General features: G+C 43.5%; 1 protein-coding gene across 8 annotated transcripts in view; it reads left to right on the top strand.

The window, feature by feature from the left end:
• The window catches only part of EPB41L2 (erythrocyte membrane protein band 4.1 like 2), a 202,136-nt gene that overhangs the window by 113,486 nt on the left and 64,973 nt on the right, over positions 1-23,677 (top strand). For all 8 annotated transcript variants that reach the window (XM_041739352.1, XM_041739363.1, XM_041739404.1 and 5 more), the window contains one exon: positions 13,562-13,666. In XM_041739352.1, the coding sequence (XP_041595286.1) occupies positions 13,562-13,666 (105 nt within the window). The remainder of the gene's footprint in view (positions 1-13,561; positions 13,667-23,677) is intronic.

The following is a 23,677-nucleotide window of genomic DNA, read 5'->3' as shown; positions in this document are numbered from 1 at the left end:
GGAGTAGAGACTCTCCATTGACACGCAGGAGGTCTTAAGTGTCTGGGTCTCTACTCAAGTCTTTTCCTCACTGGTCTGTGGCTGAATTTGTCTGGTGAGAATTTGCTTTGAGCAACGCTCTGTATATAGTCAGGGCTTGAGAAGCATGAGCTTCCATTGTTATGTTTTAAAATCCCGATGATGTTTTTTCAGGATCGTACTATTTTTCTTGGATTTTTGGTGAAAAATAAAATCCCATGCCTTATATAAAGATTTTATTTTTTAAATACTTTTTTGAAAAAGACTTTATTTGCTTATTCATGAAAGACACAGAGAGGCAGAGACACAGGCAGAGGGAGAAGCAGGCTCCATGCAGGGAGCCCGATGTGGGACTCGATCTGGGGACCCCAGGGTCATGACTTGAGCTGGAGGCAGATACTCAATCACTGAGCCGCCTGGGCGTCCCTCCTGATAGTGTTTCTATATTTCATCAATCACTTTGGGACTTGGAAGGCTCATAATGTAAACATATACCACTTATGTATTCACCGTGACTTTGTAATTTAAAGAACTTCTTAGTCTCTAAATTTTAGTACTTCTACAAGTAAGAAAAAAAAATCACAAGGTTTAAAAACAATACATTTTATCTCGAAGTTTTGAATAGGCCAGTGTCTAGTGTCCAAGGACTTTTTATTGGGGAGTCAGAAGACACATGGTCCATAACCAGTTGGATTCAAAAGAGAGATCAAAGATGAAATCCTTTACCGCAAAAATAAACTAGAACTCTAGGAATAGAAACACGGTTGGATTTTGCACATGAGAAATTGCAGGCTCTTTGGAGCAAATGGAGATTGAGATGATTCTTCCCCATACGCTACGGCACCAGTTCCTTAAACTTCTATTACGGAAGGAAGGCATTTAAGGGACCACGTTTTATGAACAGCTGAGTAATCGACACACGTTAGAACTGACCGCTTATTTCACTTAGTTAAAGCCAAAAAAATAAGTATAATCCGTTGTATGAAATTTGTGTGCAGATGCTTACATGTCATCAACAAATAGAGTTTGTGTAACAAGCTTCGAGATCCATGGCTCTGGGGCTTTTGTGAGGTTTGGGCATCCTCAGGTCAGGGCTTGGATCCCCTGAGGGCCTGCCCTCTGGTCCCTGAGCAGATTCCTGGGTCCTGAAAGCTGATGAAAACCTCTGGGTTGCTGGAAATAGAAACTGCATCCACCTTAGAGAATGTTATTGTGGATGCAGGATTAAAGACTCAGTGTTTTGTCTTTTAAGGCTGAAAAATAAGCATTTATTTGCTTTGGGAGGAAAAAAAGGCCACATCCACATCCACATCCACAGACTCAGGTTTGTGGTTGATACTTTGTTTTGTTTATTTGTGATACCGGTCGCAGGATTTTGCTGTCAGAGTTGCTGTTTTCCACAAAGTTTCCAAAACTTTCCACAAAGTTGCTGTTTTCATCCACAGATGAAAACCTATTTTTCTATTTGGTTTGTCATCTAAACTTACCTGGTTGCTTACGAGATGAATCGTGTGCTCAGTTAAGAATTCTAAAACGTGCACGTGTGCTGTCTTTCAAAAAAAAAAAAAAAAATTTAAAAGGCTGCTACAAAAGCCAAACCAAACCCTAGATCAGAATAGACGGCGCAGTACCCTCCAGTAACTACATCCTGCAGTAATTCTAAAGGAAACCCTGGCATAGCTAGAAGCATAGAGACTCCCCTTTTTATTCTTCACACCTAAAACTACATTTTACATTTTATGTTGTCCACATCCACAACATAAGGAATGTAGGATTTGCTCCATGTTTACCCTGACCCCCCAAATCCTGTGTAATGGAAAAGAAATAGAGATCTTGTAAAGACCTGTGAGAGGTTCCTTCTTCCATTTCGTAGCCTAGTCTTGAAGGAACACTGTACGAGAAAAACTTCTTATACGTTAACAGTGACTTTATTAGAGATGTCCGTGCTACATAATCTTGATGATGCATATACATGTATGTGGATGTACACACATGCAGTTCTGATTAGTAATGAAAAAGCTTGGAAACTTTTTAATTCTATTCAAAATAAGATACATATGTGTGTATACTCGTGTACATTTTTGTACACATGCATATATCCTATATATACGCATCCTTGGTAGTTGGAAAAACTTTTTTGAACTTAATTTGTATTAATTATCAGGGAAACTTAAAAATCTTTGTTGACTATGAACGACTCCGTTATTTCTGGAGTTAAATCTTCAACACACACAGGATAATTGGATACGGTGTCTTTTTGTTGGGGTCTGAACGAGTTTTGAAACAGAGGTGTGCCGACCAGACCACTCGCTCAGACTGGTTAGGAAAAGAATGATCTGGTAAATGATGGCCTTGGACTATTTGGGATACTGTCTTTCCTATTCTGTGTGGCTTTGATTTCCTCTACCCGCATGACAATGTGCCAGTTGTTGTGTGTGCTCTTTGCATACCTTTCTTTCCTTGGCCTTTTACATTTGCATAGTGTAGTTTAGAGCTAGTGCAAGATACAGAGCTGGAGGGCTGTATGTATGGATGGCATTGTGCGCTTCCCAGCACCACGTCCTCGGCGCACAATGACTACAGTGTGGAGGGGCCTACACGGAGACAGTGATGGTGCTTTATGAAACGCCGGTGGTGTGTGGCGGCCACTGCAATCTGCCGGGTAAGCAGTTGCACAAATTCCTCCAAGTTGAGAGGCCTCCAAAAATGTCATGTTTTGGCCTCAGAAGTGAATGCCACAAATAACAGCGCCGGCCCTGGGGACTTTGCTCAGCTTCTCAGATTGCCGTCTGCCTTTCTTCGGCTGGGTCTGCCGAGATTGTTTTGTTTTGTTCTTTTAAAGTCCCCAGAAGTTAGTCTTGTAGCTCTTGAAGAATATATTTTAAACCCATCAAAATTGTCTTTTTTTCCCTCTCTTTTGGATATCTCTCACATATTCAGTGTTTTAAAGAAGAAGAAGAAAAAAAAAACAACCCTGATACCTGGAAGGTAAACCAAAGGGCTTTTTTTTTTTTTTTTTTGAATGGTCCATGGTCAATTTTTCAGTGCCCTGATTTTTTTATATTGCTGGTCTGTGCTATAAGTGGGGTTAGGGAGAGGCAGACAGGGAAGGAGATCGTAAAGCTCGTTGGCATTTAATACAGAAAGGAAGAGTTCTTTTTGAGGTGTACCTGGCAAGTTTTGGTAACAGTTGTATGGATTTGTTTAATTAACTTGCTGCTACATTATTAGAGTTGCAGTTGACACAGATTGTAGTCTGGAAAGATCCTGGTGGAAGAAGGGATACAAAGCCAAGGGTCTTAGTGAAGGGATGGAACGCGTGTCCGGAAGCCCACGGTCCCCTTCTGAATGCAGGTGAGCACTCGCGGGCCTGCCCTTAAGAGAAACAGGCGGATTCGCCTTTCTGTTTCTGTCGTTCCTCTAGTTCTCAACCAGTATTTGGAAATGCTCAAATTACTAAGGAAGAGTGTAAGCACAATGTAGAATTGTGAAGATGAAATGTAGGTCTGTGGCTGCTCTTCCCTCAGAATGTAGTTGGCAGCGTGCGTCCGGGTTAGTTCCCTGAATATCTATGGGTGGCAGTCCAGAGCTGGGTCCAGGACGTTGCGTAAGACGCTCGGCCGGAGGCTTGGATTCTAGGGCTGGAGCTGCCAGCTTTCCTGCTGGCATCATGGCTCTGAGCCATCCCACCCAACGGATGGTTCTGGCCGACGGGCGAGCTCGTTACACAGTGAAATGCTGCCCCAAGAGATGTTAAAGTGAGAAAGACATACTTTTGATTAAAGAACTCCGGCTCCAAACTTAGCTTCGAAAAGGAGCACAATGTAAGAGTAAGTATGATAGGTGTGCAAGAGGCTGCTTGAAGGAGAAACAGGAGAATCGGTAGATTGGCACAGCTTTCAGAGGGAAGGAGAGTCTGGAGATTGGTCTAGAGGTAAGGTTTCAACAGCTGAAGATAATTCAGGGTGAAAAAGAAATTCAGAGTATGTCTTGGCAAGTCCACAGTTGTCTTCGTCTGGGGCAGTATCCCCAAAGTGCCACGGCGGCGAGGTGTCCGGGTCTTCAGTGCAGGTAGTGGGACAAAAAACACACACACACACACACACACACAGACCTATGTTCTGCTTGGTTAACACGTGGGTCTGTAGTCCTTTCATGCAATAGAATCCAAGTCGTTTATTAAAAAAAAAAAAAAGTTAAAACAATGATAATAGGAGAAACTTGCCTTCCTGGATAGAAATACAGAGTACTAAAGTTTATGGGTATCAAGGATAAGAATTCAGTTCTTCAAAAGAAATTCAGGAAATCAGTCTGAAAACTAAGTTAACCTCTCTGTAACCTCCATTTTCTCGTTTGTGAAATGAGATTGGATGAAATAAGTGTGAAAGTTCTTTAATCATTTTTAAAATCATTTATTCTTAGAGCAGCTCAGAAAGGTCCTTGATTTCAGCTGCTTTTTAAACCATATGAAGTATCAACTATTTTATTAAGCACTTTATTTTATTTTTATTTTTTTTTTATTAAGCACTTTAAATATACCTCACTTAATTATCACTATTATACAAGGAGTATTCATATTTTATTTTTTAAGATTATATTCATTTATTCCTGAGAGAGAGAGGCAGAGACACCGGCAGAGGGAGAAGCAGGCTCCCTTTGGGGAGCCCGATGCAGGACTCGATCCTGGGACCCCGGGGTCACGCCCTGAGCTGAAGGCAGACGCTCCACCCCTGAGCTACCCAGGCGACCCAAGGAGTATTCATATTTTAAAGAGAAGAAACTGAGGCAGGTGAAGGTCAGTAACTTGCCTCCGGGTACCTACCTGTTAAGAGGTAGGGTTATGGCTCTAGCCCGGGTCACTGGCTCTGCACTGCTGTGTCTTTTCCAGTGGAGTTGAGAATCAGTGATTCTCATGGAAGATGGCACATGAAGGAATCTGGAGGGCTCGAGGAACGGGTCCAACTGGCGCACCCCCCAGCCTTCTGTGTTGCGATCATGGTCATGTGCTGGTTCTTGTCCCCCGTGTGCCGTGGACAGCGTGAAGGCAAAGAGAAGTGGGAGCCTCGGGTTCCTACTGCCGACAGCTTGCTCAGGCAAGTTTGATTGCAGATTAGTATTTATTAAACGTGCCACGTTATTACGTTTTGTGGGTAATATTTAATATGGGATAATCTGATATATTCATGAGAGGAGAAATATGCTATTTTGCCTTTTTTGCATTAGCCTCCAAAAGCAGATCAGTTTTAGGTTTCTTAACAGTAACTTCTCTGGGGTTTCTGTTAAAAGTAACTTTCGTCCGCCCTTATTCCTTAGCTCCTGTTTCTTTCCCTCTCGTCTGGATGGTTTTACTATATCTTATTTTTTAAATTAAATGTCAAAACCTTTTGAATGTCAATGAGTCAGAGTAATAAAATAATGGGAGAAAGTGATTGTAGAGTACTGGGTTTCATTTTATGTGGCTAGAGGCCCACGGAGTTTTCCTAATTGGAGAGTTTTAGGCATTAACCAGCCATTATGTCTTTTTTTTTTTTTTTTTAGTTTTTTTTTTAAATAAATTAATTTTTTATTGGTGTTCAATTTACCAACATACAGAATAACACCCAGTGCTCATCCTGTCAAGTGCCCCCCTCAGTGCCCGTCACCCATTCACCCCCACCTCCGCCCTCCTCCCTTTCCACCACCCCTAGTTCGTTTCCCCGAGTTAGGAGTCTTTTTCTTCTCCCTTCCCTTATATTCCCTTTCACTGTTATTTATACTCTCCAAATGAATGAGAACATACACTGTCCTTCTCCGATTGACTTACTTCACTCAGCATAATACCCTCCAGTTCCATCCACGTTGAAGCAAATGGTGGGTATTTGTCGTTTCTAATTGCTGAGTAATATTCCATTGTATACATAAACCACATCTTCTTTATCCATTCATCTTTCGATGGACACTGAGGCTCCTTCCACAGTTTGGCTATTGTGCCCATTGCTGCTAGAAACATCGGGGTGCAGGTGTCCCGGCGTTTCATTGCATCTGAATCTTTGGGGTAAATCCCCAACAGTGCAATTGCTGGGTCGTAGGGCAGGTCTATTTTTAACTCTTTGAGGAACCTCCACACAGTTTTCCAGAGTGGCTGCACCAGGTCACATTCCCACCAACAGTGTAAGAGGGTTCCCCCTTCTCCACATCCTCTCCAACATTTGTGTTTTCCTGCCTTGTTAATTTTCCCCATTCTTACTGGTGTGAGGTGGTATCCCATTGTGGTTTTGATTTGTATTTCCCTGATAGCAAGTGATGCAGAGCATTTTCTCTTGTGCATGTTGGCCATATCCATGTCTTCCTCTGTGAGATTTCTCTTCATGTCTTTTGCCCATTTCAGATTGGATTGTTTGTTTCTTTGCTGTTGAGTTTAAGAAGTTCTTTATAGATCTTGGAAACTAGCCCTTTATCTGATACGTCATTTGCAAATATATTCTCCCATCTGTAGGTTGTCTTTTAGTTTTGTTGACTGTATCCTTTGCTGTGCAAAAGCTTCTTATCTGGATGAAGTCCCAATAGTTCATTTTTGCTTTTTTTCTTTTGCCTTCGTGGATGTATCTTGCAAGAAGTTACTGTGGCCAAGTTCAAAAAGGGTGTTGCCTGTGTTCTCCTCTAGGATTTTGATGGAATCTTGTCTCACATTTAGATCTTTCATCCATTTTGAGTTTATCTTTGTGTCTGGTGCAAGAGAGTGGTCTAGTTTCATTCTTCTGCATGTGGATGTCCAATTTTCCCAGCACCATTTATTGAAGAGACTGTCTTTTTTCCAATGGATAGTCTTTCCTCCTTTCTCGAATATTAGTTGACCATACATTTCAGGGTCCACTTCTGGGTTCTCTATTCTGTTCCATTGATCTATGTGTCTGTTTTTGTGCCAGTACCACACTGTCTTGATGACCACAGCTTTGTAGTACAACCTGAAATCTGGCATTGTGATGCCCCCAGATATGGTTTTCTTTTTTAAAATTCCCCTGGCTATTCAGGGTCTTTTCTGATTCCACACAAATCTTAAAATAATTTGTTCCAACTCTCTGAAGAAAGTCCATGGAATTTTGATAGGGATTGCATTAAACATGTAAATTGCCCTGGGTAACATTGACATTTTTACAATATTAATTCTGCCAATCCATGAGCATGGAATATTTTTCCATCTCTTTGTGTCTTCCTCAATTTCTTTCAGATGTGTTCTATAGTTTTTAGGGTATAGATCCTTTACCTCTTTGGTTAGGTTTATTCCTAGGTATCTTATGCTTTTGGGTGCGATTGTAAATGGGATTGACTCCTTAATTTCTCTTTCTTCAGTCTCATTGTTAGTGTATAGAAATGCCTTTGATTTCTGGGCATTGATTTTGTATCCTGCCATGCTACCAAATTTTTTTTAAGTTGTTTTTAAAGATTTTATTTTTGGGGTCACCTGGGTGGTTCTACCTTCGGCTCAGGGCGTGATCCGAGGTTCTGGGATCGAGGCCTGCATCGGGCTCCCCTGCAGGGATGCTTAACCAAATGCTCCCATTATTCTGTCTTTTAATGTTGCCTCTCATTTATTCCCTATATTGTTTTCAATTAGTTATTTTTTAAAGATTTTATTTTAAAGATTTTTTTAATTTGAGGGAGTGCAATAGAGAGAGCACGAGCAGGGGATAGAGGGGAGGGACAGGGGAGAGGAAGAAGCAGGCTCCCTGTCAACGGGGCTTGAGCCCAGGACCCTGGGATCTGACTGATGGAAGGCAGACGCCTACCCGACTGAGTCGTCCAGGCCCCTATGGGTTTTATTTTAAAGTAAAGTCTGCATCCAGTGTGGGGCTTGAACTCACAACCCTGAGATCAGGGGTCTCCTGCTTTACTGACTGGGCCCGCCAGGTGCCCCTTCAGTGACATTTCTGATGAAGTCTGTGTAGACTCCTCATTCTGTCTTCCATGTCTGAAGTTCTTTCACACTTTCCATCATTCTTTGCTGTGTTTCAGGTAGTCTTTTCAGATCCATCTTGCCGGTCACTGGTTTTCTGTCTGCGTCAAACTGTCCTTTTGGATTTATTTTTACAGGTGTTTTTTATAGATCTTCTATTTGGTTCTTTTCAGAATCTGCTTTTTATAATTATTTCTTGATATAATCATTTATTTCTTTAAACATGTAAAACATACTGACTTTGTGTTCTGTACTTGATAATTCCATTATTTGCAGTCTCTGAAGATCTGATTTTGATAGTGTCTAATACTCAATAACAGTGATTGGTTTCCTTGTGTGTTTGGATTTTTTGGTTATATTTGTTGGGATTTTATGTCCAGGAATCCTTGGCTCCAGCCAGAGATTGGACACATCCAATTCTGATTCAGTTTAACTAAATTCTCTTTTTTGGCATTTTTGAATCAAAAAGATAGTGGAATTCCAAAAAAAAAAAAAAAAAGAAAGATAGTGGATGAACTCTGTGTGTGTGTTTATTATTTTTTAAACTGTTTTTTTTAAATTTTTTATTTATTTATGATAGTCACACAGAGAGAGAGAGAGAGAGGCAGAGACACAGGCAGAGGGAGAAGCAGGCTCCATTCACCGGGAGCCTGACGTGGGATTCAATCCCGGGTCTCCAGGATCGCGCCCTGGGCCAAAGGCAGGCGCCAAACCGCTGCCACCCCAGGGATCCCTGTGTGTGTGTGTGTTTAATAAATCATAATGGGGCACCTGGGGGGCTCAGTCCATTAAGCATGTGCCTTTGGCTCCGGTCATGATCCCAGGGCGTGGGATGGAGCCCCACATTCGACTCCCTGCCTAGTGAGGAGTCTGCTGCTCCCCCTGCTTGTGTTCTCTCTCTCTCTCTCAATTAAATGAATAAAATGTTTTTTAAAAAATCATATTAATTAAAACTGTTAATGCCAGTCTCCAAATCTGCTTGAGAGCCAGATCATGGTAATTTTTTATCCCTCATTTCTTGAGATATGGTCTGTAGAACAGTCATTCTGATGTGGAGTTAAGTTAGTAAGTGTTGTATTAAAATAAAATAGTGCTCTATTTAGCCAAATAATTTTGGGGACACATGAGGTTGAATGATGGGAAACAAGGTTTTTTCGCCATAGGACATCTCAGGACATCTCACGTGCAAGTAGGAAGTTTGATGCATGGTAGTTAAGCAGAGTTTTTATCTCCCATTACTCCCCTTTTGAGGACGTGGGTGCGCACATGGAACGTCTCGTGGGTCTGGTGGGTGCGTGTTGCTCTGCCTCCTGAAACCTCGGCTTTTGCTTACTGCCTTTTCCCTCTCTTCACCTCTGTGTTTATAGCCCCGTGTGTCCGGCTGTGTGTGCGTGCGTGTGCATCGTGTATTTAAAGGTGCTGGAGGAAGATGGGATTGTACGTGGTAAACCCCCCCCTCCCCCCCGGAGCAGCTGCTGTCTTCGCGTGGAGCTGTTGCATGCAGCTATCTCATAGGCCCTTGGTTAGTCGTCTTTGGACCAGTTGGACCAGGTAGCCAGTTACTTCTAGGGTGGCAGGTTCATAGGACTTTGTTTTCCCTTGGAGGGACTTCCTTTTTATTTTCTGTCGTTTGTGAAGTTTCCAAGACCATCTGTATCTTATTTATCATTGTTTTTGCGATGTCTTCCCAGAGGAACCAATACATGTCAGAGCTGGGTCAGTACGTGTTGAGCCTCTTAGCCTGGCAAGCCCTGGCAGTCCTGCGAGAGGGGAGCGGCAGGACTGGCAGTCATAGTGTACGGCTTGTCCGTTATGGACAGCTTACTTTTTCACCTTACCATGTTCTCCAGTAGCTTTTGCAGAGAAATCGGCTCTGTCGGACTCTATAAACATCCGAATGGAAAAGTAAGTTCTTCTGAAAATGCTCTTTCTCTGCCTTAACAGAGGTAATTTCCTTTAAGATTCATTTCAGATGCCACAGTCTTGGTGGAGCTGTTGGTTTTCTCAGACCCTGTTACTCCACTGTTCTTAGTGTTGCCGTAGCACTTTGTACGTGTGTCTTTCAGTCCGTGTCCCACAGTATTGTTGCTTTTTTGTCTTCCAGCCAGACTTTGAGTTCATTGAGGGTGGAGATGCTGAATAGAAGTGTAAGTAATAACTGCGTGCAGTTAAGATCTAATCAAGCATTTAAAGCATCTGTGCCTGGAGAGGGGAAGGAGAGAATAGCAGAGAAGCAAGGTCTGAGCATCTTCAGAGCATCTAGAAGGTCCTCTGGTGTTGGCTGTGGGCTCGTGAAAGAGCAGCTCCCAACGGGACTCATCGGGCTGACAGAGGCACTTGCTTTGGCACCTTGACGTGTCCTGTCTCGGGTTAATTTGACCCTCCCAGTGAGCTGTGAGAGACTTGGGATTTCCTTGGACAGTTAGGGAGACTAAGTGGTTGCCTGTCGTCGCTCTTGTCTAGTAGGAAAGTGCCTACAGGAAGCTGAACGAGGCAGGGCCTGGCTCTGACCCCAGCCCCTGTGTGGATGCCCCTGTGCTGCCCAGTGCAGCGACGCCTCATCGTGGTGCTGAGCTTTCTGCAGATTTTTCTCTTAATCCTTTAGGGGAATTCTGTCCATGAGAGCATGTTTCCATTTTTGAAACGGAAACCAGTGAGAAAGTATGATTTATTAATAAAATTTTACTATAACCAGTGTTGAATACGTGTTTTCTTTGAACTGAAGTATGTGTTCACGGACATGGGTTGTCTTAAACATCCTTTTTACCCTAACTTCAAATAGTGTTATCACCAAATAGTAGGACTCTCCTTTTGAGTCTGTTGCATTTCTTCATGATGTCTACAGCTAGGTGGTTTCACTCATTTGAAAGTAGTGGTCACATACAGCCAGACCTTTTTAGAAATGATAAGTTTGGGAGCTTTATCTGATTAAAGGTCAACTTCTTATGTTAGCTTCTGTTGAGTTTTTAGTGTCTTTCTAAATAAGATGATAATCTCTGCTGTATAGGAGATAAAGTCATTTATACCTGCAAGTCATTTATACCTCATTGTAAATGCATCGGTATGATGTCCAAGTAGATGGATGTGGCGGGGGCTGTAGTTGATGGCTCACTTTGTTATCTCAGACAAGGAAAGTTGCTAATTACAAAGTGCGTGCTGACGTCGTAGCTATGGTCCTTCACTAGGGGCTGAGTAGGTTAGTGTCACCTCATTAAAAATAGGGATGTTGCATATAGTACACCATAGTGCTTTTTTTCAGTTGATTCAGTCAGTATTTTTTGACCACTTATTTTGATGGGCAGTTTTCTACCCACTAGACATTCAGAAATGAATAATGTTGAAATTAATGCAGAGAATTCACTACTTCTATCTTGAATTATTAATTATCTCCAGGATATTCTTTGGGGCGTCTGGGTGGCACAGTCAGTTGAGCATTCTGCTCAGGTCATGATCTCTGGGTCATGAGAAGGAACCTTGTGTCAGGGGCTCTGTGCTGAGCTGGGGTTCCCCTCTGCCCCTGTCTCTGCAGCCCTCCCTCGCCCCGATATGGGCACCTGCTCACTCTCCTAAAAAAAAAAAAATTCTTTGCTGCTATTTGCAACCATATATCTTCACATCAACTCCAGGTTCCTATAAAAAAGAGACCATAGATTTTACTGTACATTTAAGAAAGCCAGCTGTTATGTTTTGAGTTCCCTTCTCCTCATAAAGTTAATTTAAAATACCTCTGAATTCAAAGTTTTAATTATATAGGTTAATAATTGCATGCAGACCAAATAATGAAATACAGAACCTTACATTTTAAAAGCTTAAGCCAAAATCTTGTGTAAGTGCACTTAGTCCCTCTTCGTGTTTGAGACTCTTCAGCCCCTCACGGCGGCCGCCCACATTAAGTAAGCACGAGGCCCCGCACGCTGTCCTAGGCTCTCTGTGTGTAGCGGCCTGTCCAGCACCCACCGCACCCTGTGGAGGATGCTGTTACCACCCATTTCACAGGTGTGCAAATTAAGGCAAATGGAAGGAAAGTGTCTTGTCCTTGGTCACGTAATTTGTCAATAATGGGAATGTACGTAGAACTTTGGTGTTTGGGATCCAGAATGCAATACTCTTCTTACTACTGTAGAATTAGGTACTTTCTTTTTTTTTAAAAGATATTTATTTGAGAGAGAGTGGGGGTGGGGGGTAGGAGTGGGAGAGGCAAGCAGACTCCCCCCTGCGCAGGGAGCCCAAGGCTCGGCTGGGTCCCAGGACCGCGGGGTCACCACCCGAGCTGAGCGAAGGCTGACACTTAGCCACCAGGTGCCCCTATTTCACGTACTTGGAATGTGCAGACCTATAAACACCTGTCTATTTTGTCTCCCTAATTTCTGAATCTGCAGTGATAACAGTGAAGGTGCAGTGCTTGTCATGTTGAAATGACGTCACTTCTTCCTTCTTCCCTCTCTTTGGTGTGATTCTTTTCCTCTTCTTCTCTTTTTTTTTTTTTTTTAAAGAAACATTACTACTAAAGGTTTACCAATGAAAGTTCCAGATTCTCCTTTGCACGTCTTTCAGACACGAGTTTTCCACCTCTGCTCCCACCACGGGGAGGAGGAAAAGGTTCGGGGAGCGAAACCAGTGCTTGAACTGAGTTTCTCTGAGACTGTGTCAGGATTCCATGTCGGGGTCCTACTGATTCGACCCTGAGACGTCCTCGATGCCTCATTGGGTTGTTCGGGATGCGCCCATGGGGGACGTTCACTTCCACGTGGGGAAGGTGACGGAGTGTCCCTGTGGTGGTGGGAGGGCATTGTTCTGAGGATGCCGATGTCCGAGGGGGGCCCAGGGTGGCTCACCTCCACGCGGGGAAGGGGCCTGCCCGGGGCCGCGCATCCTGAGTGGAGACCAGTCCCCGCTTGATGCCTTGCCGCTGGTTGACAGTGAACTTTTCTGGGGCTGTCAGAGGCCTTTACATCTTGCTTGAGAGCAGTTTCTTAAGTTAAAATACAAAATACAGCAAACCGTTTAAGGCAGAAGGTACGTTACATCCTCGGGGGCAGTTGACCTTACTCTCCGAGTTCCATCACCTTGTATCTTGAACTTTTGTTCTGAAAAGGGAGTGTCCCGTCGTTCTCAAGAAGAAGCTTCGCCTGAATTGAAAAAAATTATTTTTTTCTAGTCTCCAAGAATCAAACCTGAGAACCGATGGGATACATTGTGTTAGGATAAGTGAAGAGCAGGCCCGAACACTTTTCCCGGGGGAGCTTGTGGAGAGGACGTCAGCCGCCCTGAGGAGCTGGCGGAGGCGATCGGACGTATTTTTGTACCATCTTAAAAATAAACGAACCCTTAGCGTCCTACTTTTGGAGTCCTTTTTATAATTTATAGAGTAGGAAGTAAAGCAGAGAGCGTTTAATCACGCTTTCGTTTTAGAATTTAAGCTTTGTGTCTGTGGCAGGGGAGGAGGATTCTAAAGTGAAAAAGTTGTTAATCACTCTTTTGTATTATAAAAGATTGGGAAACAAATCTATTATGCTAAATAATGTTATCTGATGTGAAGTCCTTTATTTACCATATTCACGGAATCTTTAGTGCTGGAAAAGTAAGGATACCATTTCTTTTTTCCCTCAGAAACGTGCTAAGGGACAAGTGTTATTTGACAAAGTGTGTGAACATCTCAATCTCCTGGAGAAGGACTACTTTGGACTTTTATTTCAGGAAAGCCCTGAGCAGAAAGTAAGTGAAATGATTTCAACTTTATTTGTTATCTCTTAGAAAAATACTGTATTTTTTTTTCTTAAGCAGTATAAAATTTACCCTTAAAATAATTTGACATATTTTATATTTATTGTTGAAATTAGGTAAGTATTAAAAACCTATGTAGAGAGAATCACCTAAAAGTTTCCGCCATTGTGTGTGTATGTTTTCCCACTAGGTCCGTATGCAGACAGAAGGGATGTCTGATTCTGTGTTATTAGAGACTGAAAGAACGGATTTAAAATTTTTTATGTTGAATTTTTTAGCTCTTGAATCCACCTGTATGCTAAGAATCGAGAGACACCTAACTCTGGGAAACGAACAAGGGGTGGTGGAAAGGGAGGTGGTTGGGGTGACTGAGGGGGACACTTGGCAGGATGAGGACTGGGTGAAAAAATAAAATAATTTAAAAAAATAATTTAAAAAAGAGTAAGTATTGATAAATGCTACATGGATAAATCTTGAAAACATGCTAAGTAAAAAAAACCCAGACACCAATAACCATATTTATATGATTATTTATTTGAAATATCCAGAGTGGACAGATCAATGGAAACAGGAAGTAGATTAGTAGTGGCAAGGGGCTGAGAGAGGTGTTGGGGGAAAGGAGGGACTAACAGATCATGGATAGGAGGGTTCTTTTTGAAGTGGTGAAACATTCTAAAATACAAGGAAGAAAGCATATTGGAAGCAATGTGCACTTGTCTGGGGGCTTGGGAGAGCGCTTGCCTTGCTAGACAGACTGGTGGCTGTGTGGGATGATGTGTTCCTTGCTCTGTTGTCGGGTTACAGGGAAGCAGGAAAGGAGGTGGGGCCCAGCCTGGCGCAGGTGGCAGATTGACCGGCCGGCACCCAGTGCAAATCCACCTGGCATCAAGTGTGTTGAGATTGTTCTGCCCCAGGAATTTCCCAAGACACTAAGCAGGAGCCTCAGAGGCTCTGATGCCTACTACTAATTCCAGGGACTGGCAGGGCTTCTCAGTCTCCTATATAAATCATGGGGGGCAACAGTAATCCAATCTGGCAATTAGCTAGGTAACCAGCAGCCTTCTGTCGGGGTCAGTTTGGGCATTTCTAACAAAGTGCCATAGTCGGAGTGCTTCATAAATAACACGGGAAGGCTGAGAAGGCCAAGATCAAGATGCCAACAGGTTCAGCGTCTGGGGAGGGCCCACTTTCTGGCCCACGTAGATAATGCGTTCTGTGTCCTCACAAACAGAAGGGAAGGGAGCTCTCTGAGGCTTCTCCATACGTACGTGTACAGCTCCCACTCATGAGGGATCTGCCTCTATGACCTCATCACCTCCCAAAGGCCCCCAAATATTGGCACACTGCGGATTGGGTCTCAACATATGAATGGGGGGGGGGAGGACACACATACAGTCAGTCTCTAGCACTTTCCTCCTTGTTAAGAAAGGGCCATTCCTCTTCTACTGCACTTTGAGTAATGGGATGTGACTGGCGGAGAAGGCTGAGTGGAGGAGTGAAGAGTAAAGGTTTGATCCTGTTGCATCCCGGAGTGAAGCCCTCTTAAGTCTGTTAGCTTGTGGCTGTGAACAGCCTCGCCGAGATCTTCTGTCTGGGGATGCCTGAGCCCCTGGTCACGGCGAAGGAAGTGGCCTTGCTGTTTCTAACCTGTACGTCACAGTCAACAGAAGAAAACAGTCAGTGGATGAACATAGGCGGGAAAGTTTATTTGCCCGCATGCTGTCCTTGTTTATATGTCTTGGTAATGAAATACGGGGTATTAAGGGTGATAATTACATATAAATTTAGTTTTCTCAGTTTGCTTAGTTTTAAAGCCTTGATGCCTAATTTGTGGTTTAATTCCACATTTAAACGAAAGACAATTAAATTGCATGTCTGCCTGCAGAATAATATGGTAGTATTCTCCATTAGAATTCTGTTTAGAATGCGTTTCTCAGATGTAGTAACGTATCAGATATTTGACTAAATAAATGACGTGCTTTTTTTAGACTTGAAATTAAGGGTGGTTTTGATAATATTTCCAACCATATGCCCTTCTGCTAGTCCTAAAAGCTATAAAAAAGAAAGTGGTGGGAATTTGGCTATCATTATCCACTTTTTCTGCAATTACATATGGGATAGTCATAAGAGCACTTAAGCTTTGTGAAAGAAGGAAGCCATCTAGTATGTTGTAAAACATGTAGAAAAACATGTTCTGTTAGTAGAAACAGGATATGCTACATAAAGACATCTGGTATTTCTGCAACCCTAGATTTACATGAGAAAGAGTGGTATTTAGATAGTGGGATCCACCAGTTTTTATTTTTATGACTTCCAGTTTATGTGTCTAATCCATATCTTTGACCTGAATCTCAGACTCCTCTTTAACTGCCTCCTGGACACTGCACTCAGTGGTCTCAGAGCAAACTGGCATCTTCCCCTTAGACCTCATCCGTCTCCTATAGAGTGGGTCCTTCCACTCCTTCCACATGCTTCCATTGCTTATCAGTCAAAAAAGTCTGTTCTTCGTCTACCTACTAACATCCCTCTCCTAGTTCTCTTGGTCCATGGTTTGGACTTAGGTTTGACCCCTGTCCTCTCTTGCTTTGACAATATTGTCATCCTCCCACGTGGATGAACCATCTGGTCCCGGCCCCCATGGTCACACAGCATGCTGCTGCTAGACTGAGATCTCAGGAGCGCCTGTTTGATCTTGGCAGTCCCTGGTTTAGCACCATTGAGTGGATCCAGCCTGACCCTCTCGGGGTGGTTGACAATGTTCTACTTCTCTTATTTCATTTCTCAGTAACCTCCCACATAGAGTCTGGGTTCAATCCACACCAAAGTTCTCTCCTCATAAGAGCTTTGTTGGTCTGTACCATAGCTGCTGCTTGAATATACTATTCTTTACATTTGGCGTATCCTCTTCCCCCCTCCTTTTTTTTTTTTTTTGGTATTTGATGCCTACTTAAGATGTCCTACTTTTTTGGTATTTGATGCCTACTTAAGTATCCTACTCTAGGTGATTTAGCTTGACTGCTCTCCACCACCCTGTCTCCTGCTCCCACTCAAGGAGAGTTGACAGTTTCTTCCATCTGTTATCTATCTAGACATTTAGCACAAACCTTATTTGTGTCCATCATTTTTCCCCATTCCTTTAGGAACTTGAAGGTAGAGATCATACATTTTTATCTGTGTAACCTCAATCTAGTTAAACATTATCAAATATTTATTAAATACTGCCTTTGTGCCATCTCACACCCATTAGGATGGCCACTAGCAGAAATACACAATAAGAAGTGTTAGCAAGGATACCAAGAGATTGGGACCCTTGTGCATTGGTAGTGGTAATGTTAAATGATGGAGCTCTTGAAGAAAACAGTATAAGCACTCAAAACAGGAAAATACTCAAAAAATTATAAATAGAACTATATGATCCAGCAGTCCCACTTCTGGGTATATATTCAAAAGAACTGAGATCAGGATCTTTAGGAGATGTTTGCACCCCTGTGTTCATTGCAGCATTATTCATGGTAGCCAAGAAGTGGAAGTAGCCCAGTGTCCACTGATGAATGAATTAGATAAACAAAGCGTGGTATATACAAAATGTGGTGAATGGAATATCATTGAGCCTTGGGAAGTCTATCACATACTCTAACATGGTTGAACCTAGAGGACATTAAGTGAAATAAGCCACAAAAAGCCAAGCACTGTGATCCACTTATATGAGGTATCCATAGTCACACTCGTGGAAATGGAAAGTAGAACCGTGTCTGCCGGCAGGAGCAGGGGGCGCCTGCTGTTCCGTGGGTATAGAGTTTCAATTTTGCAAGATGAAAGAGTTTCAGAATCTCTTGCACAGTAATGTGAATAAGGTTAGCATTGCTGTACTGTATACTAAAAAATAGTGACGATGGTAAGCCCCTAGTCAAGTAAAGAATTTAAGATTGGTTGAGGAAGGAGGAAGAATCAGTGTGATGATTGGGTGTGAGGGATGACATAACACTAGTAAGGCCTGGGAGGCTGGCTGGCTGGATGGAGGTGCCTTTTAGTGAGTTGGGGAGGGCCCAGTTAGGGGGATGGCAGGGTATATCACGCGTGTCATTTTTCAAGACATGTTGACTTTAGGTCAGATAACAACTTTTAGAAGAATAACTAAATTAATTTTATATGTGCTTTAAAGAATGGGCACCTATGTGGCTCAGTTAAGCATTTTGGCTCATGAGATCGAGCCCCACGTCAGGCTCTGCACTGGGCGTGGAGCCTACTTAAGATTTTATCTCTTCCTCTTCCTCTCTGTGTATCCCTCTTTCTTAAAAAAAAAAAAAAAAAAAAAGTGGCTGCTAGCACTCCAGGTGGACTCTGTCTTGATACAGAGTGCTGTAGGGTGGTTTTATTTCTAGATGGGAATATCCTATTTATATTGAGGCTCCTAGTTAGACATGCTTATTTATAACTTCATTTTAAAAGGTTCCAAAGTGGCTTTTATCATAAAAAAATATATATATATATCCTGAATAGAGGCTCCAGAGCAGCTCATTCAGTTAAACGTCTGACTCTTGATCTCAGGTTAAGGCTTGATCTCAGGGTCGTGAGTCTGTGAGTCCCGTGTTGGGCTCCGTACTGGGCATGGAGCCTACTTAAAAAAAAACAGCCAAATAAAATAGACCTAACTATTAATAGCTAATCATTCTGGGATTCTCACAATGCACCAGCACTATTGCAGCACTTCACACGTCGCCTCGTCTTGTCTTCAGAACAGCCCTGAAAGGTTGGTATTATTAACCACACTTTATAAATACAGAAAGTTGAGGCATAGAGAGGTTAAATGATTCACCCAAGGCTACTGAGGCAGTAAACGTGGAAGGTAAGATTCAAAACCAAGTAAACTAGGAAGGAAAAAAATAGAAAACTCAGCAGTTCTTAGCTTTGTCAGGCAAGGTATGAAAATGGGTACAGTGTTCATGGGTGTCCTGACTGGAAGGATGGAAGAAGGTCATCTTGCCGTAGAAGGACTTTCCATCTTACCAGAATCTGAAAGACATCCTGCAGGACTTCATAAATGGGTTGTGGGAGGATATTCTGGGCTGTGTCCCCAGTAGCAGTTTTCCAGTTGATGTTTCTGTGTGTCAGTGAATTTAAGGGATGACCTGACTTGCCACTAGTGACTGCGAGATTCCATGCCGGTGCTTCTCTAAAAATCTTTCTCCCTTGTTTTAAAAAGGTTTATTTTGGAGCGAGAGCATGCATAAGTGGGAGGGGCAAAGGGAGAGAGAATCTCAGGCAGATCCTGAGCTCAGTGAGGAGCCTGACATGGGGCTTTTGATCTCACGAACCTGAGATGACGACCTGAGCCGAAACCCAGGAGTCCGACGTCTAACGGACTGCGCCACCCAGGCACCCCAGGGGCTGTTTCCCTTCTTGCCAGATCACCTGCGAGATGAATTTCCAAGTAGGAAACCTGTTTTTCTCCTACTCAGTCTTACTTACCGCTCATGACACCCGTGCACCCACATGTGCACCCACCCACTCAACCAGGCTCACTGGATATGCTGTGATTCCACTCTTCTCAGTTTAGGAATAGCACTGCTGCTGTTTGTGTAGGGGATGTTCAAGGCTGTTATGTTATGGGCTGTGTAAGTAGGTGGGAGATGACCCATCCCTCACACGTTTTGGGACAGAAAATAGATTGACTTTTTGGTCAGTGTCTTAGTCCATTTGGGTTGCTAGAACAACATATCAGACTGGATGGGTTTCAGAATAAATCACCTTTTTGAAGGCTGGGAATTTCAGGATCAGGGCTCCAGCAAATTTGGTATCTGGTGAGACTCTGCTTCCTGGTTCACGGACCGTGACTTCTCGCAGTGTCCTCATGTGGTGGAAAGGACAGCGGAGTTCTGTGGAGCCTCTTCTGTGGGGAGTGCTGATCCTGATCATGACCATTCCACTCTCATGACCCAGTTACCCACCTCTTCATAGCATCACATTGGAATTAAGATTTCCATGTAGGGGTTGTAGGGAGACAAATCTTCTGACCATGGCAGTGAGGCTAATATTACCCACGTATGTGGGCTTCTAGTAATCTGAGTTCAGTGACACAACTTAATGTACCCTATCAGCTGGACATCTATTGTTTTATTAGCTGACAAGGGCTTGAAATGTTTATATTGTTGTATATATAGGCCAATCTATAAATTTTAGAAATGATAGAAGGAGTTTGATATTAACATTCTACCGTAGAAATTGAGACTTATGACCAATAATCTGGATGTGGGCAGGAAGGGGACGTTCTATGCAGAAGAAAGGAATAGCTCCAGTGTGAAGAGTGGTGGTGTGTAAGGAATTCCAAGCTGTTTGACGGGGCTGGAGGACATGGGCTCCAGGGTCTGTGCAGGAGGGACCTGCGAGCAATGGGCAAGGTGGGCGGAGGAGTGAGAACTCGTCTTGAAGCTGTTTTCTCAGCAGGCACAGGGTTTTATCTGACGTCATGGGTTACTTTAGGGTGGCTCTGTGGGGAATGCTGGTGATCATGGGAAGCTAAGCGAAGAACGGTTTTTGGAAGGCTGTGTGTTTGGAAGATGCTAAGGCATCTAGACTTTTATCCTGACATAAAGGGTTTTTAGAATGTGCCACGGTCAGATTTTCAAGTCAGAAGTAGGGCCCTGTTTGTGGTGTGGAGGGAGATCATCAGGGACGGAGGTGAGAGGCAGGAAGGTCCGGTGTCTGGTCCAGAGGTGATGGAAACTAAGACGGCGACATAAGAAGTGAGGACAGGAGACAGATGCTGAGTAGAGAGTGTCTGTAGAGGACCGTGTGGCCCATCATCTCTGGGGTGTGAGGGTGATGGCGGGCTTGGGAGCTGGAGCTCGGTGGAGACCTGTTCACAGGGTCCATGGGGAAGCAGTGTAGTTCAGAGTTGTGGGCAGACATGAGATCTTGTTTCCATTGTGCTAAGTGGGAAATGCTTAGAGGCTGTTGGCTACATTGTGTTTGGGGATTGGGGAAGGTGAGGCTGAGGAAGGTTAGCGCACAGAATGTGAGTGGGATGGGGCGCCCCATGGCTCAGCCAGGTGAGTGTCTGCCTTTGGCTCAGGTCATGATCCTGTAGTCCTGGGGTGAGCCCTGAGTCTCCCTCTCTCTCTGCCCGCCCCCCCATGGCTCATCCTCTCTCTCAAATGAATCTTAAAATATGAGAGTGAGTATAGACTATTTAAAGAAAGCTGGCTGTGAGGAGGAGGACAGGTGTGAGAACGATACAAGAGGATGTAGACCAGCATGGTCCCACAGAGCCTTTCGTGATGGATGACGGATGTTCTAGATTGCTCCATCCAGCATGGCAGCTGCTCACCACAGATGGCTGTCAATCTGTTGAAATGTGGCTGCTGTGACTGTGGAAGTCAAGTGAGATTTTACTCCATTGTATGAGTTGAACCTGAAGCAGTCTCTCATGAACCTGAAGCACGTAGGACAGGGCAGCACATGCAGTAGGAACCTGGAGGGTTGGTCGAATTGCTTGGATGGAAGGACTCCGACTGTGGTTGTGGGAATGCCCGAGGAGGAGGAAAGGGATGATGATGGAAGGCTCCAGAGTCCAGAAGAGGACGAGCTTGGGATGAAGCAGGCGGCTCATCCCTCGTCTGCAAGAGTGAGTTCAGGAGTGGCGCTGCTCAGAGTCCGTATTCATCAAGCGCCACCTCAAAGCTCTGAGGAATCGAGGGTAGACCCCTCCGCCAAGAGTAACAGGAGGGGGATGTACAGGGGGCCCCGGAACGCAGACAGCTAAGGACAAATATGTGGATCGCCGTTGAGCCAGTCCAGCCGAGGCCAGAGATCATACAGTTATGATGGCCACGGAATATGTTGGTGGTACCATCGGCTCCCTGGGGAGAAGACTGGGGAAATGGGATGTCATGGGGGGTTCCCAGGTGGCTGTGCTCGTGGTGGTTACGGTAAGATGGACAGAAGATCTAGAAAACCAGAGCTGCTGCTAGGATGGTAATGCAGCTGATTACTCATGGGGACATGGGAGGGAACATAAACTGAAATGGACTAATAGTTCGGGAGGAAATGGCTGGGGCCGACGGGTGAAGGTCCAAAGAAGACCTTGAAGAGCTGCTGCAGTGAGAATAAATGGGTAGAAAACTTAAAAGGAGAGGGAGGGTGTTGTATCTGAGAATGGGATGAAGTCTGCAGAGGTGGAAACTGATGGCAGGGCCTTGGCTCAGTGTGCAAAGGATGGCCAGAGTCCTCAGCAGGCTCAGGTCCTTGAGGCAGAGAATTGGGATGAAGTTCAATGTGGAGGGATTCAACACAGGATCCCTGCTGACAGAAAAACAGAAAAACCTGTCAAATCAGGAGCTCCTAATTCCTTATTTTACTTTGTAGTTTCTCCTGTGAAATGGGAGATGAGAAGGCCCATGTGGTTAGGCACATGCTTTGTCATCCAGGCTTTAACCCTAGAACATTGGGGTGTCCTTTTGAAATCCTGACTTTTCAGAAAATGAGGGCTCACATGTCACTGGCAGTGTATTTTTCACATATAATCTGATTTGCTTTCATAACTTTTGTATCTTTTTTTATTCCTTCTCGCTGATGTAAAAAAAAAAAAAAATCAGTCCTCAAGACATGTAGGCAAAAGAACTCCTATTTTTTCTAATCTAGATTTGAATGGTGTCCTAATTTTTCCAAAGAATAATATTACCATTGTATTGACTTTGGTTCATCAGTCTTATTGCATTTGAAACCCATGCAGTTTCAACAATAGGACACTATAGGGTAAAGGAATTTAAGCTGCTCCCCTTTTCCTGCTGAATATTACCTGGATTTATAGAAATTTCAGTGACTCATTTCAACATAATATAAATTGAAGGTGAGATAAAGCCATAGTTATTTGTATGAAAATTGTCCATAGAAAATGTAAACTTTCCTTTGATTTTAGTGTAGTGCTGTGTCTCATAGTTGAGGTCTTGAGTTGGAAGACTTTCAGTTTGCTCTACATATGAAAATGTATCGTTATTCGTGTCAGAACTTCTTAATGTCTCTTGAGAAGTTTTATGTAAACTTTACTGTGGAAAATGCCGGTAAAAATATGTGGAATCGAGCAACATGTTACTCGTTTATATATGGAATTTCAAGTCCATATAGTTCTTGTATTTATGTCTAGCTGGAACCATCATTAAGGGTTTGGACTCTCTTTAAAGGGAAAAATATTGTCTTGAATTTTTGATGTTAATAGAGTTTGGCGCCTGGCCCCAGAGATTAAATGTTTCTTTGCTTCAAGCCATATTGAAAGAGGAGCTTGTTAGAAGTGCCGTTGATATCGACAGCTAACTTTATGAAAACTGATTAAAATGTTTGTCTGATAGTCTGACCATTTCCCTCCAGAAACTGGAACTAAAAACACAAATATTAAACCCTTTGTCACATATAAAGTATTCTTTAATGAAATTCTGTATTCAGTCCAGTGGCAGCTTCTTTTTTTTTTTTTTTTTTTTTTTTTTTTTTTTTTTTTTTTTTTTTTGTTTTTTTTTTCCAGTGGCAGCTTCTAATACCAGAGGCGGAAATTAGAATCCCGCCCTCCCAGACGCATAGTGAATGTGTCACCGTAACCTAGAAAGCCTGTCCCTTTTCTGCCAACGCCAGCACGAGGGCAGCGCTCCATTAGGCCTAATTGCGGCCAAGGTTTGGAGGGATCTCCTTCAGCACGGTGAATTCTGAAGGGAACTCGCAGCTTTTAGGCAAGTTTATACTTTTAACATTTGGTAATACAGGGTCGGATGGATCTAATGTCTCTCACCCGGCCGGATGGACAAACGTGAGCAAGGGAGGCACAGCTGAACATTTTGGAAAACCTCTAACTCTGGGCTCCTAGCATCCAGGCTGAAAGGGAAGCAGGCGAGATGGGTGTTTTGGGGGAGCAAGGAACTTGGAGGCAGATATGGTGAGGGTTTCCTGGGCCAGTGTCGAGGTCCGCTCTTCTCGGTGGCCCGTGGCCTAGGCAGCCACACTCTCGGCCACTAGTAG

Source organism: Vulpes lagopus, chromosome 2 (assembly GCF_018345385.1).
Source record: "Vulpes lagopus strain Blue_001 chromosome 2, ASM1834538v1, whole genome shotgun sequence".
Taxonomy (NCBI): domain Eukaryota; kingdom Metazoa; phylum Chordata; class Mammalia; order Carnivora; family Canidae; genus Vulpes; species Vulpes lagopus.
Note: the sequence above shows the minus strand (reverse complement) of the source record. Positions and strands in the feature narration are given on the sequence as shown.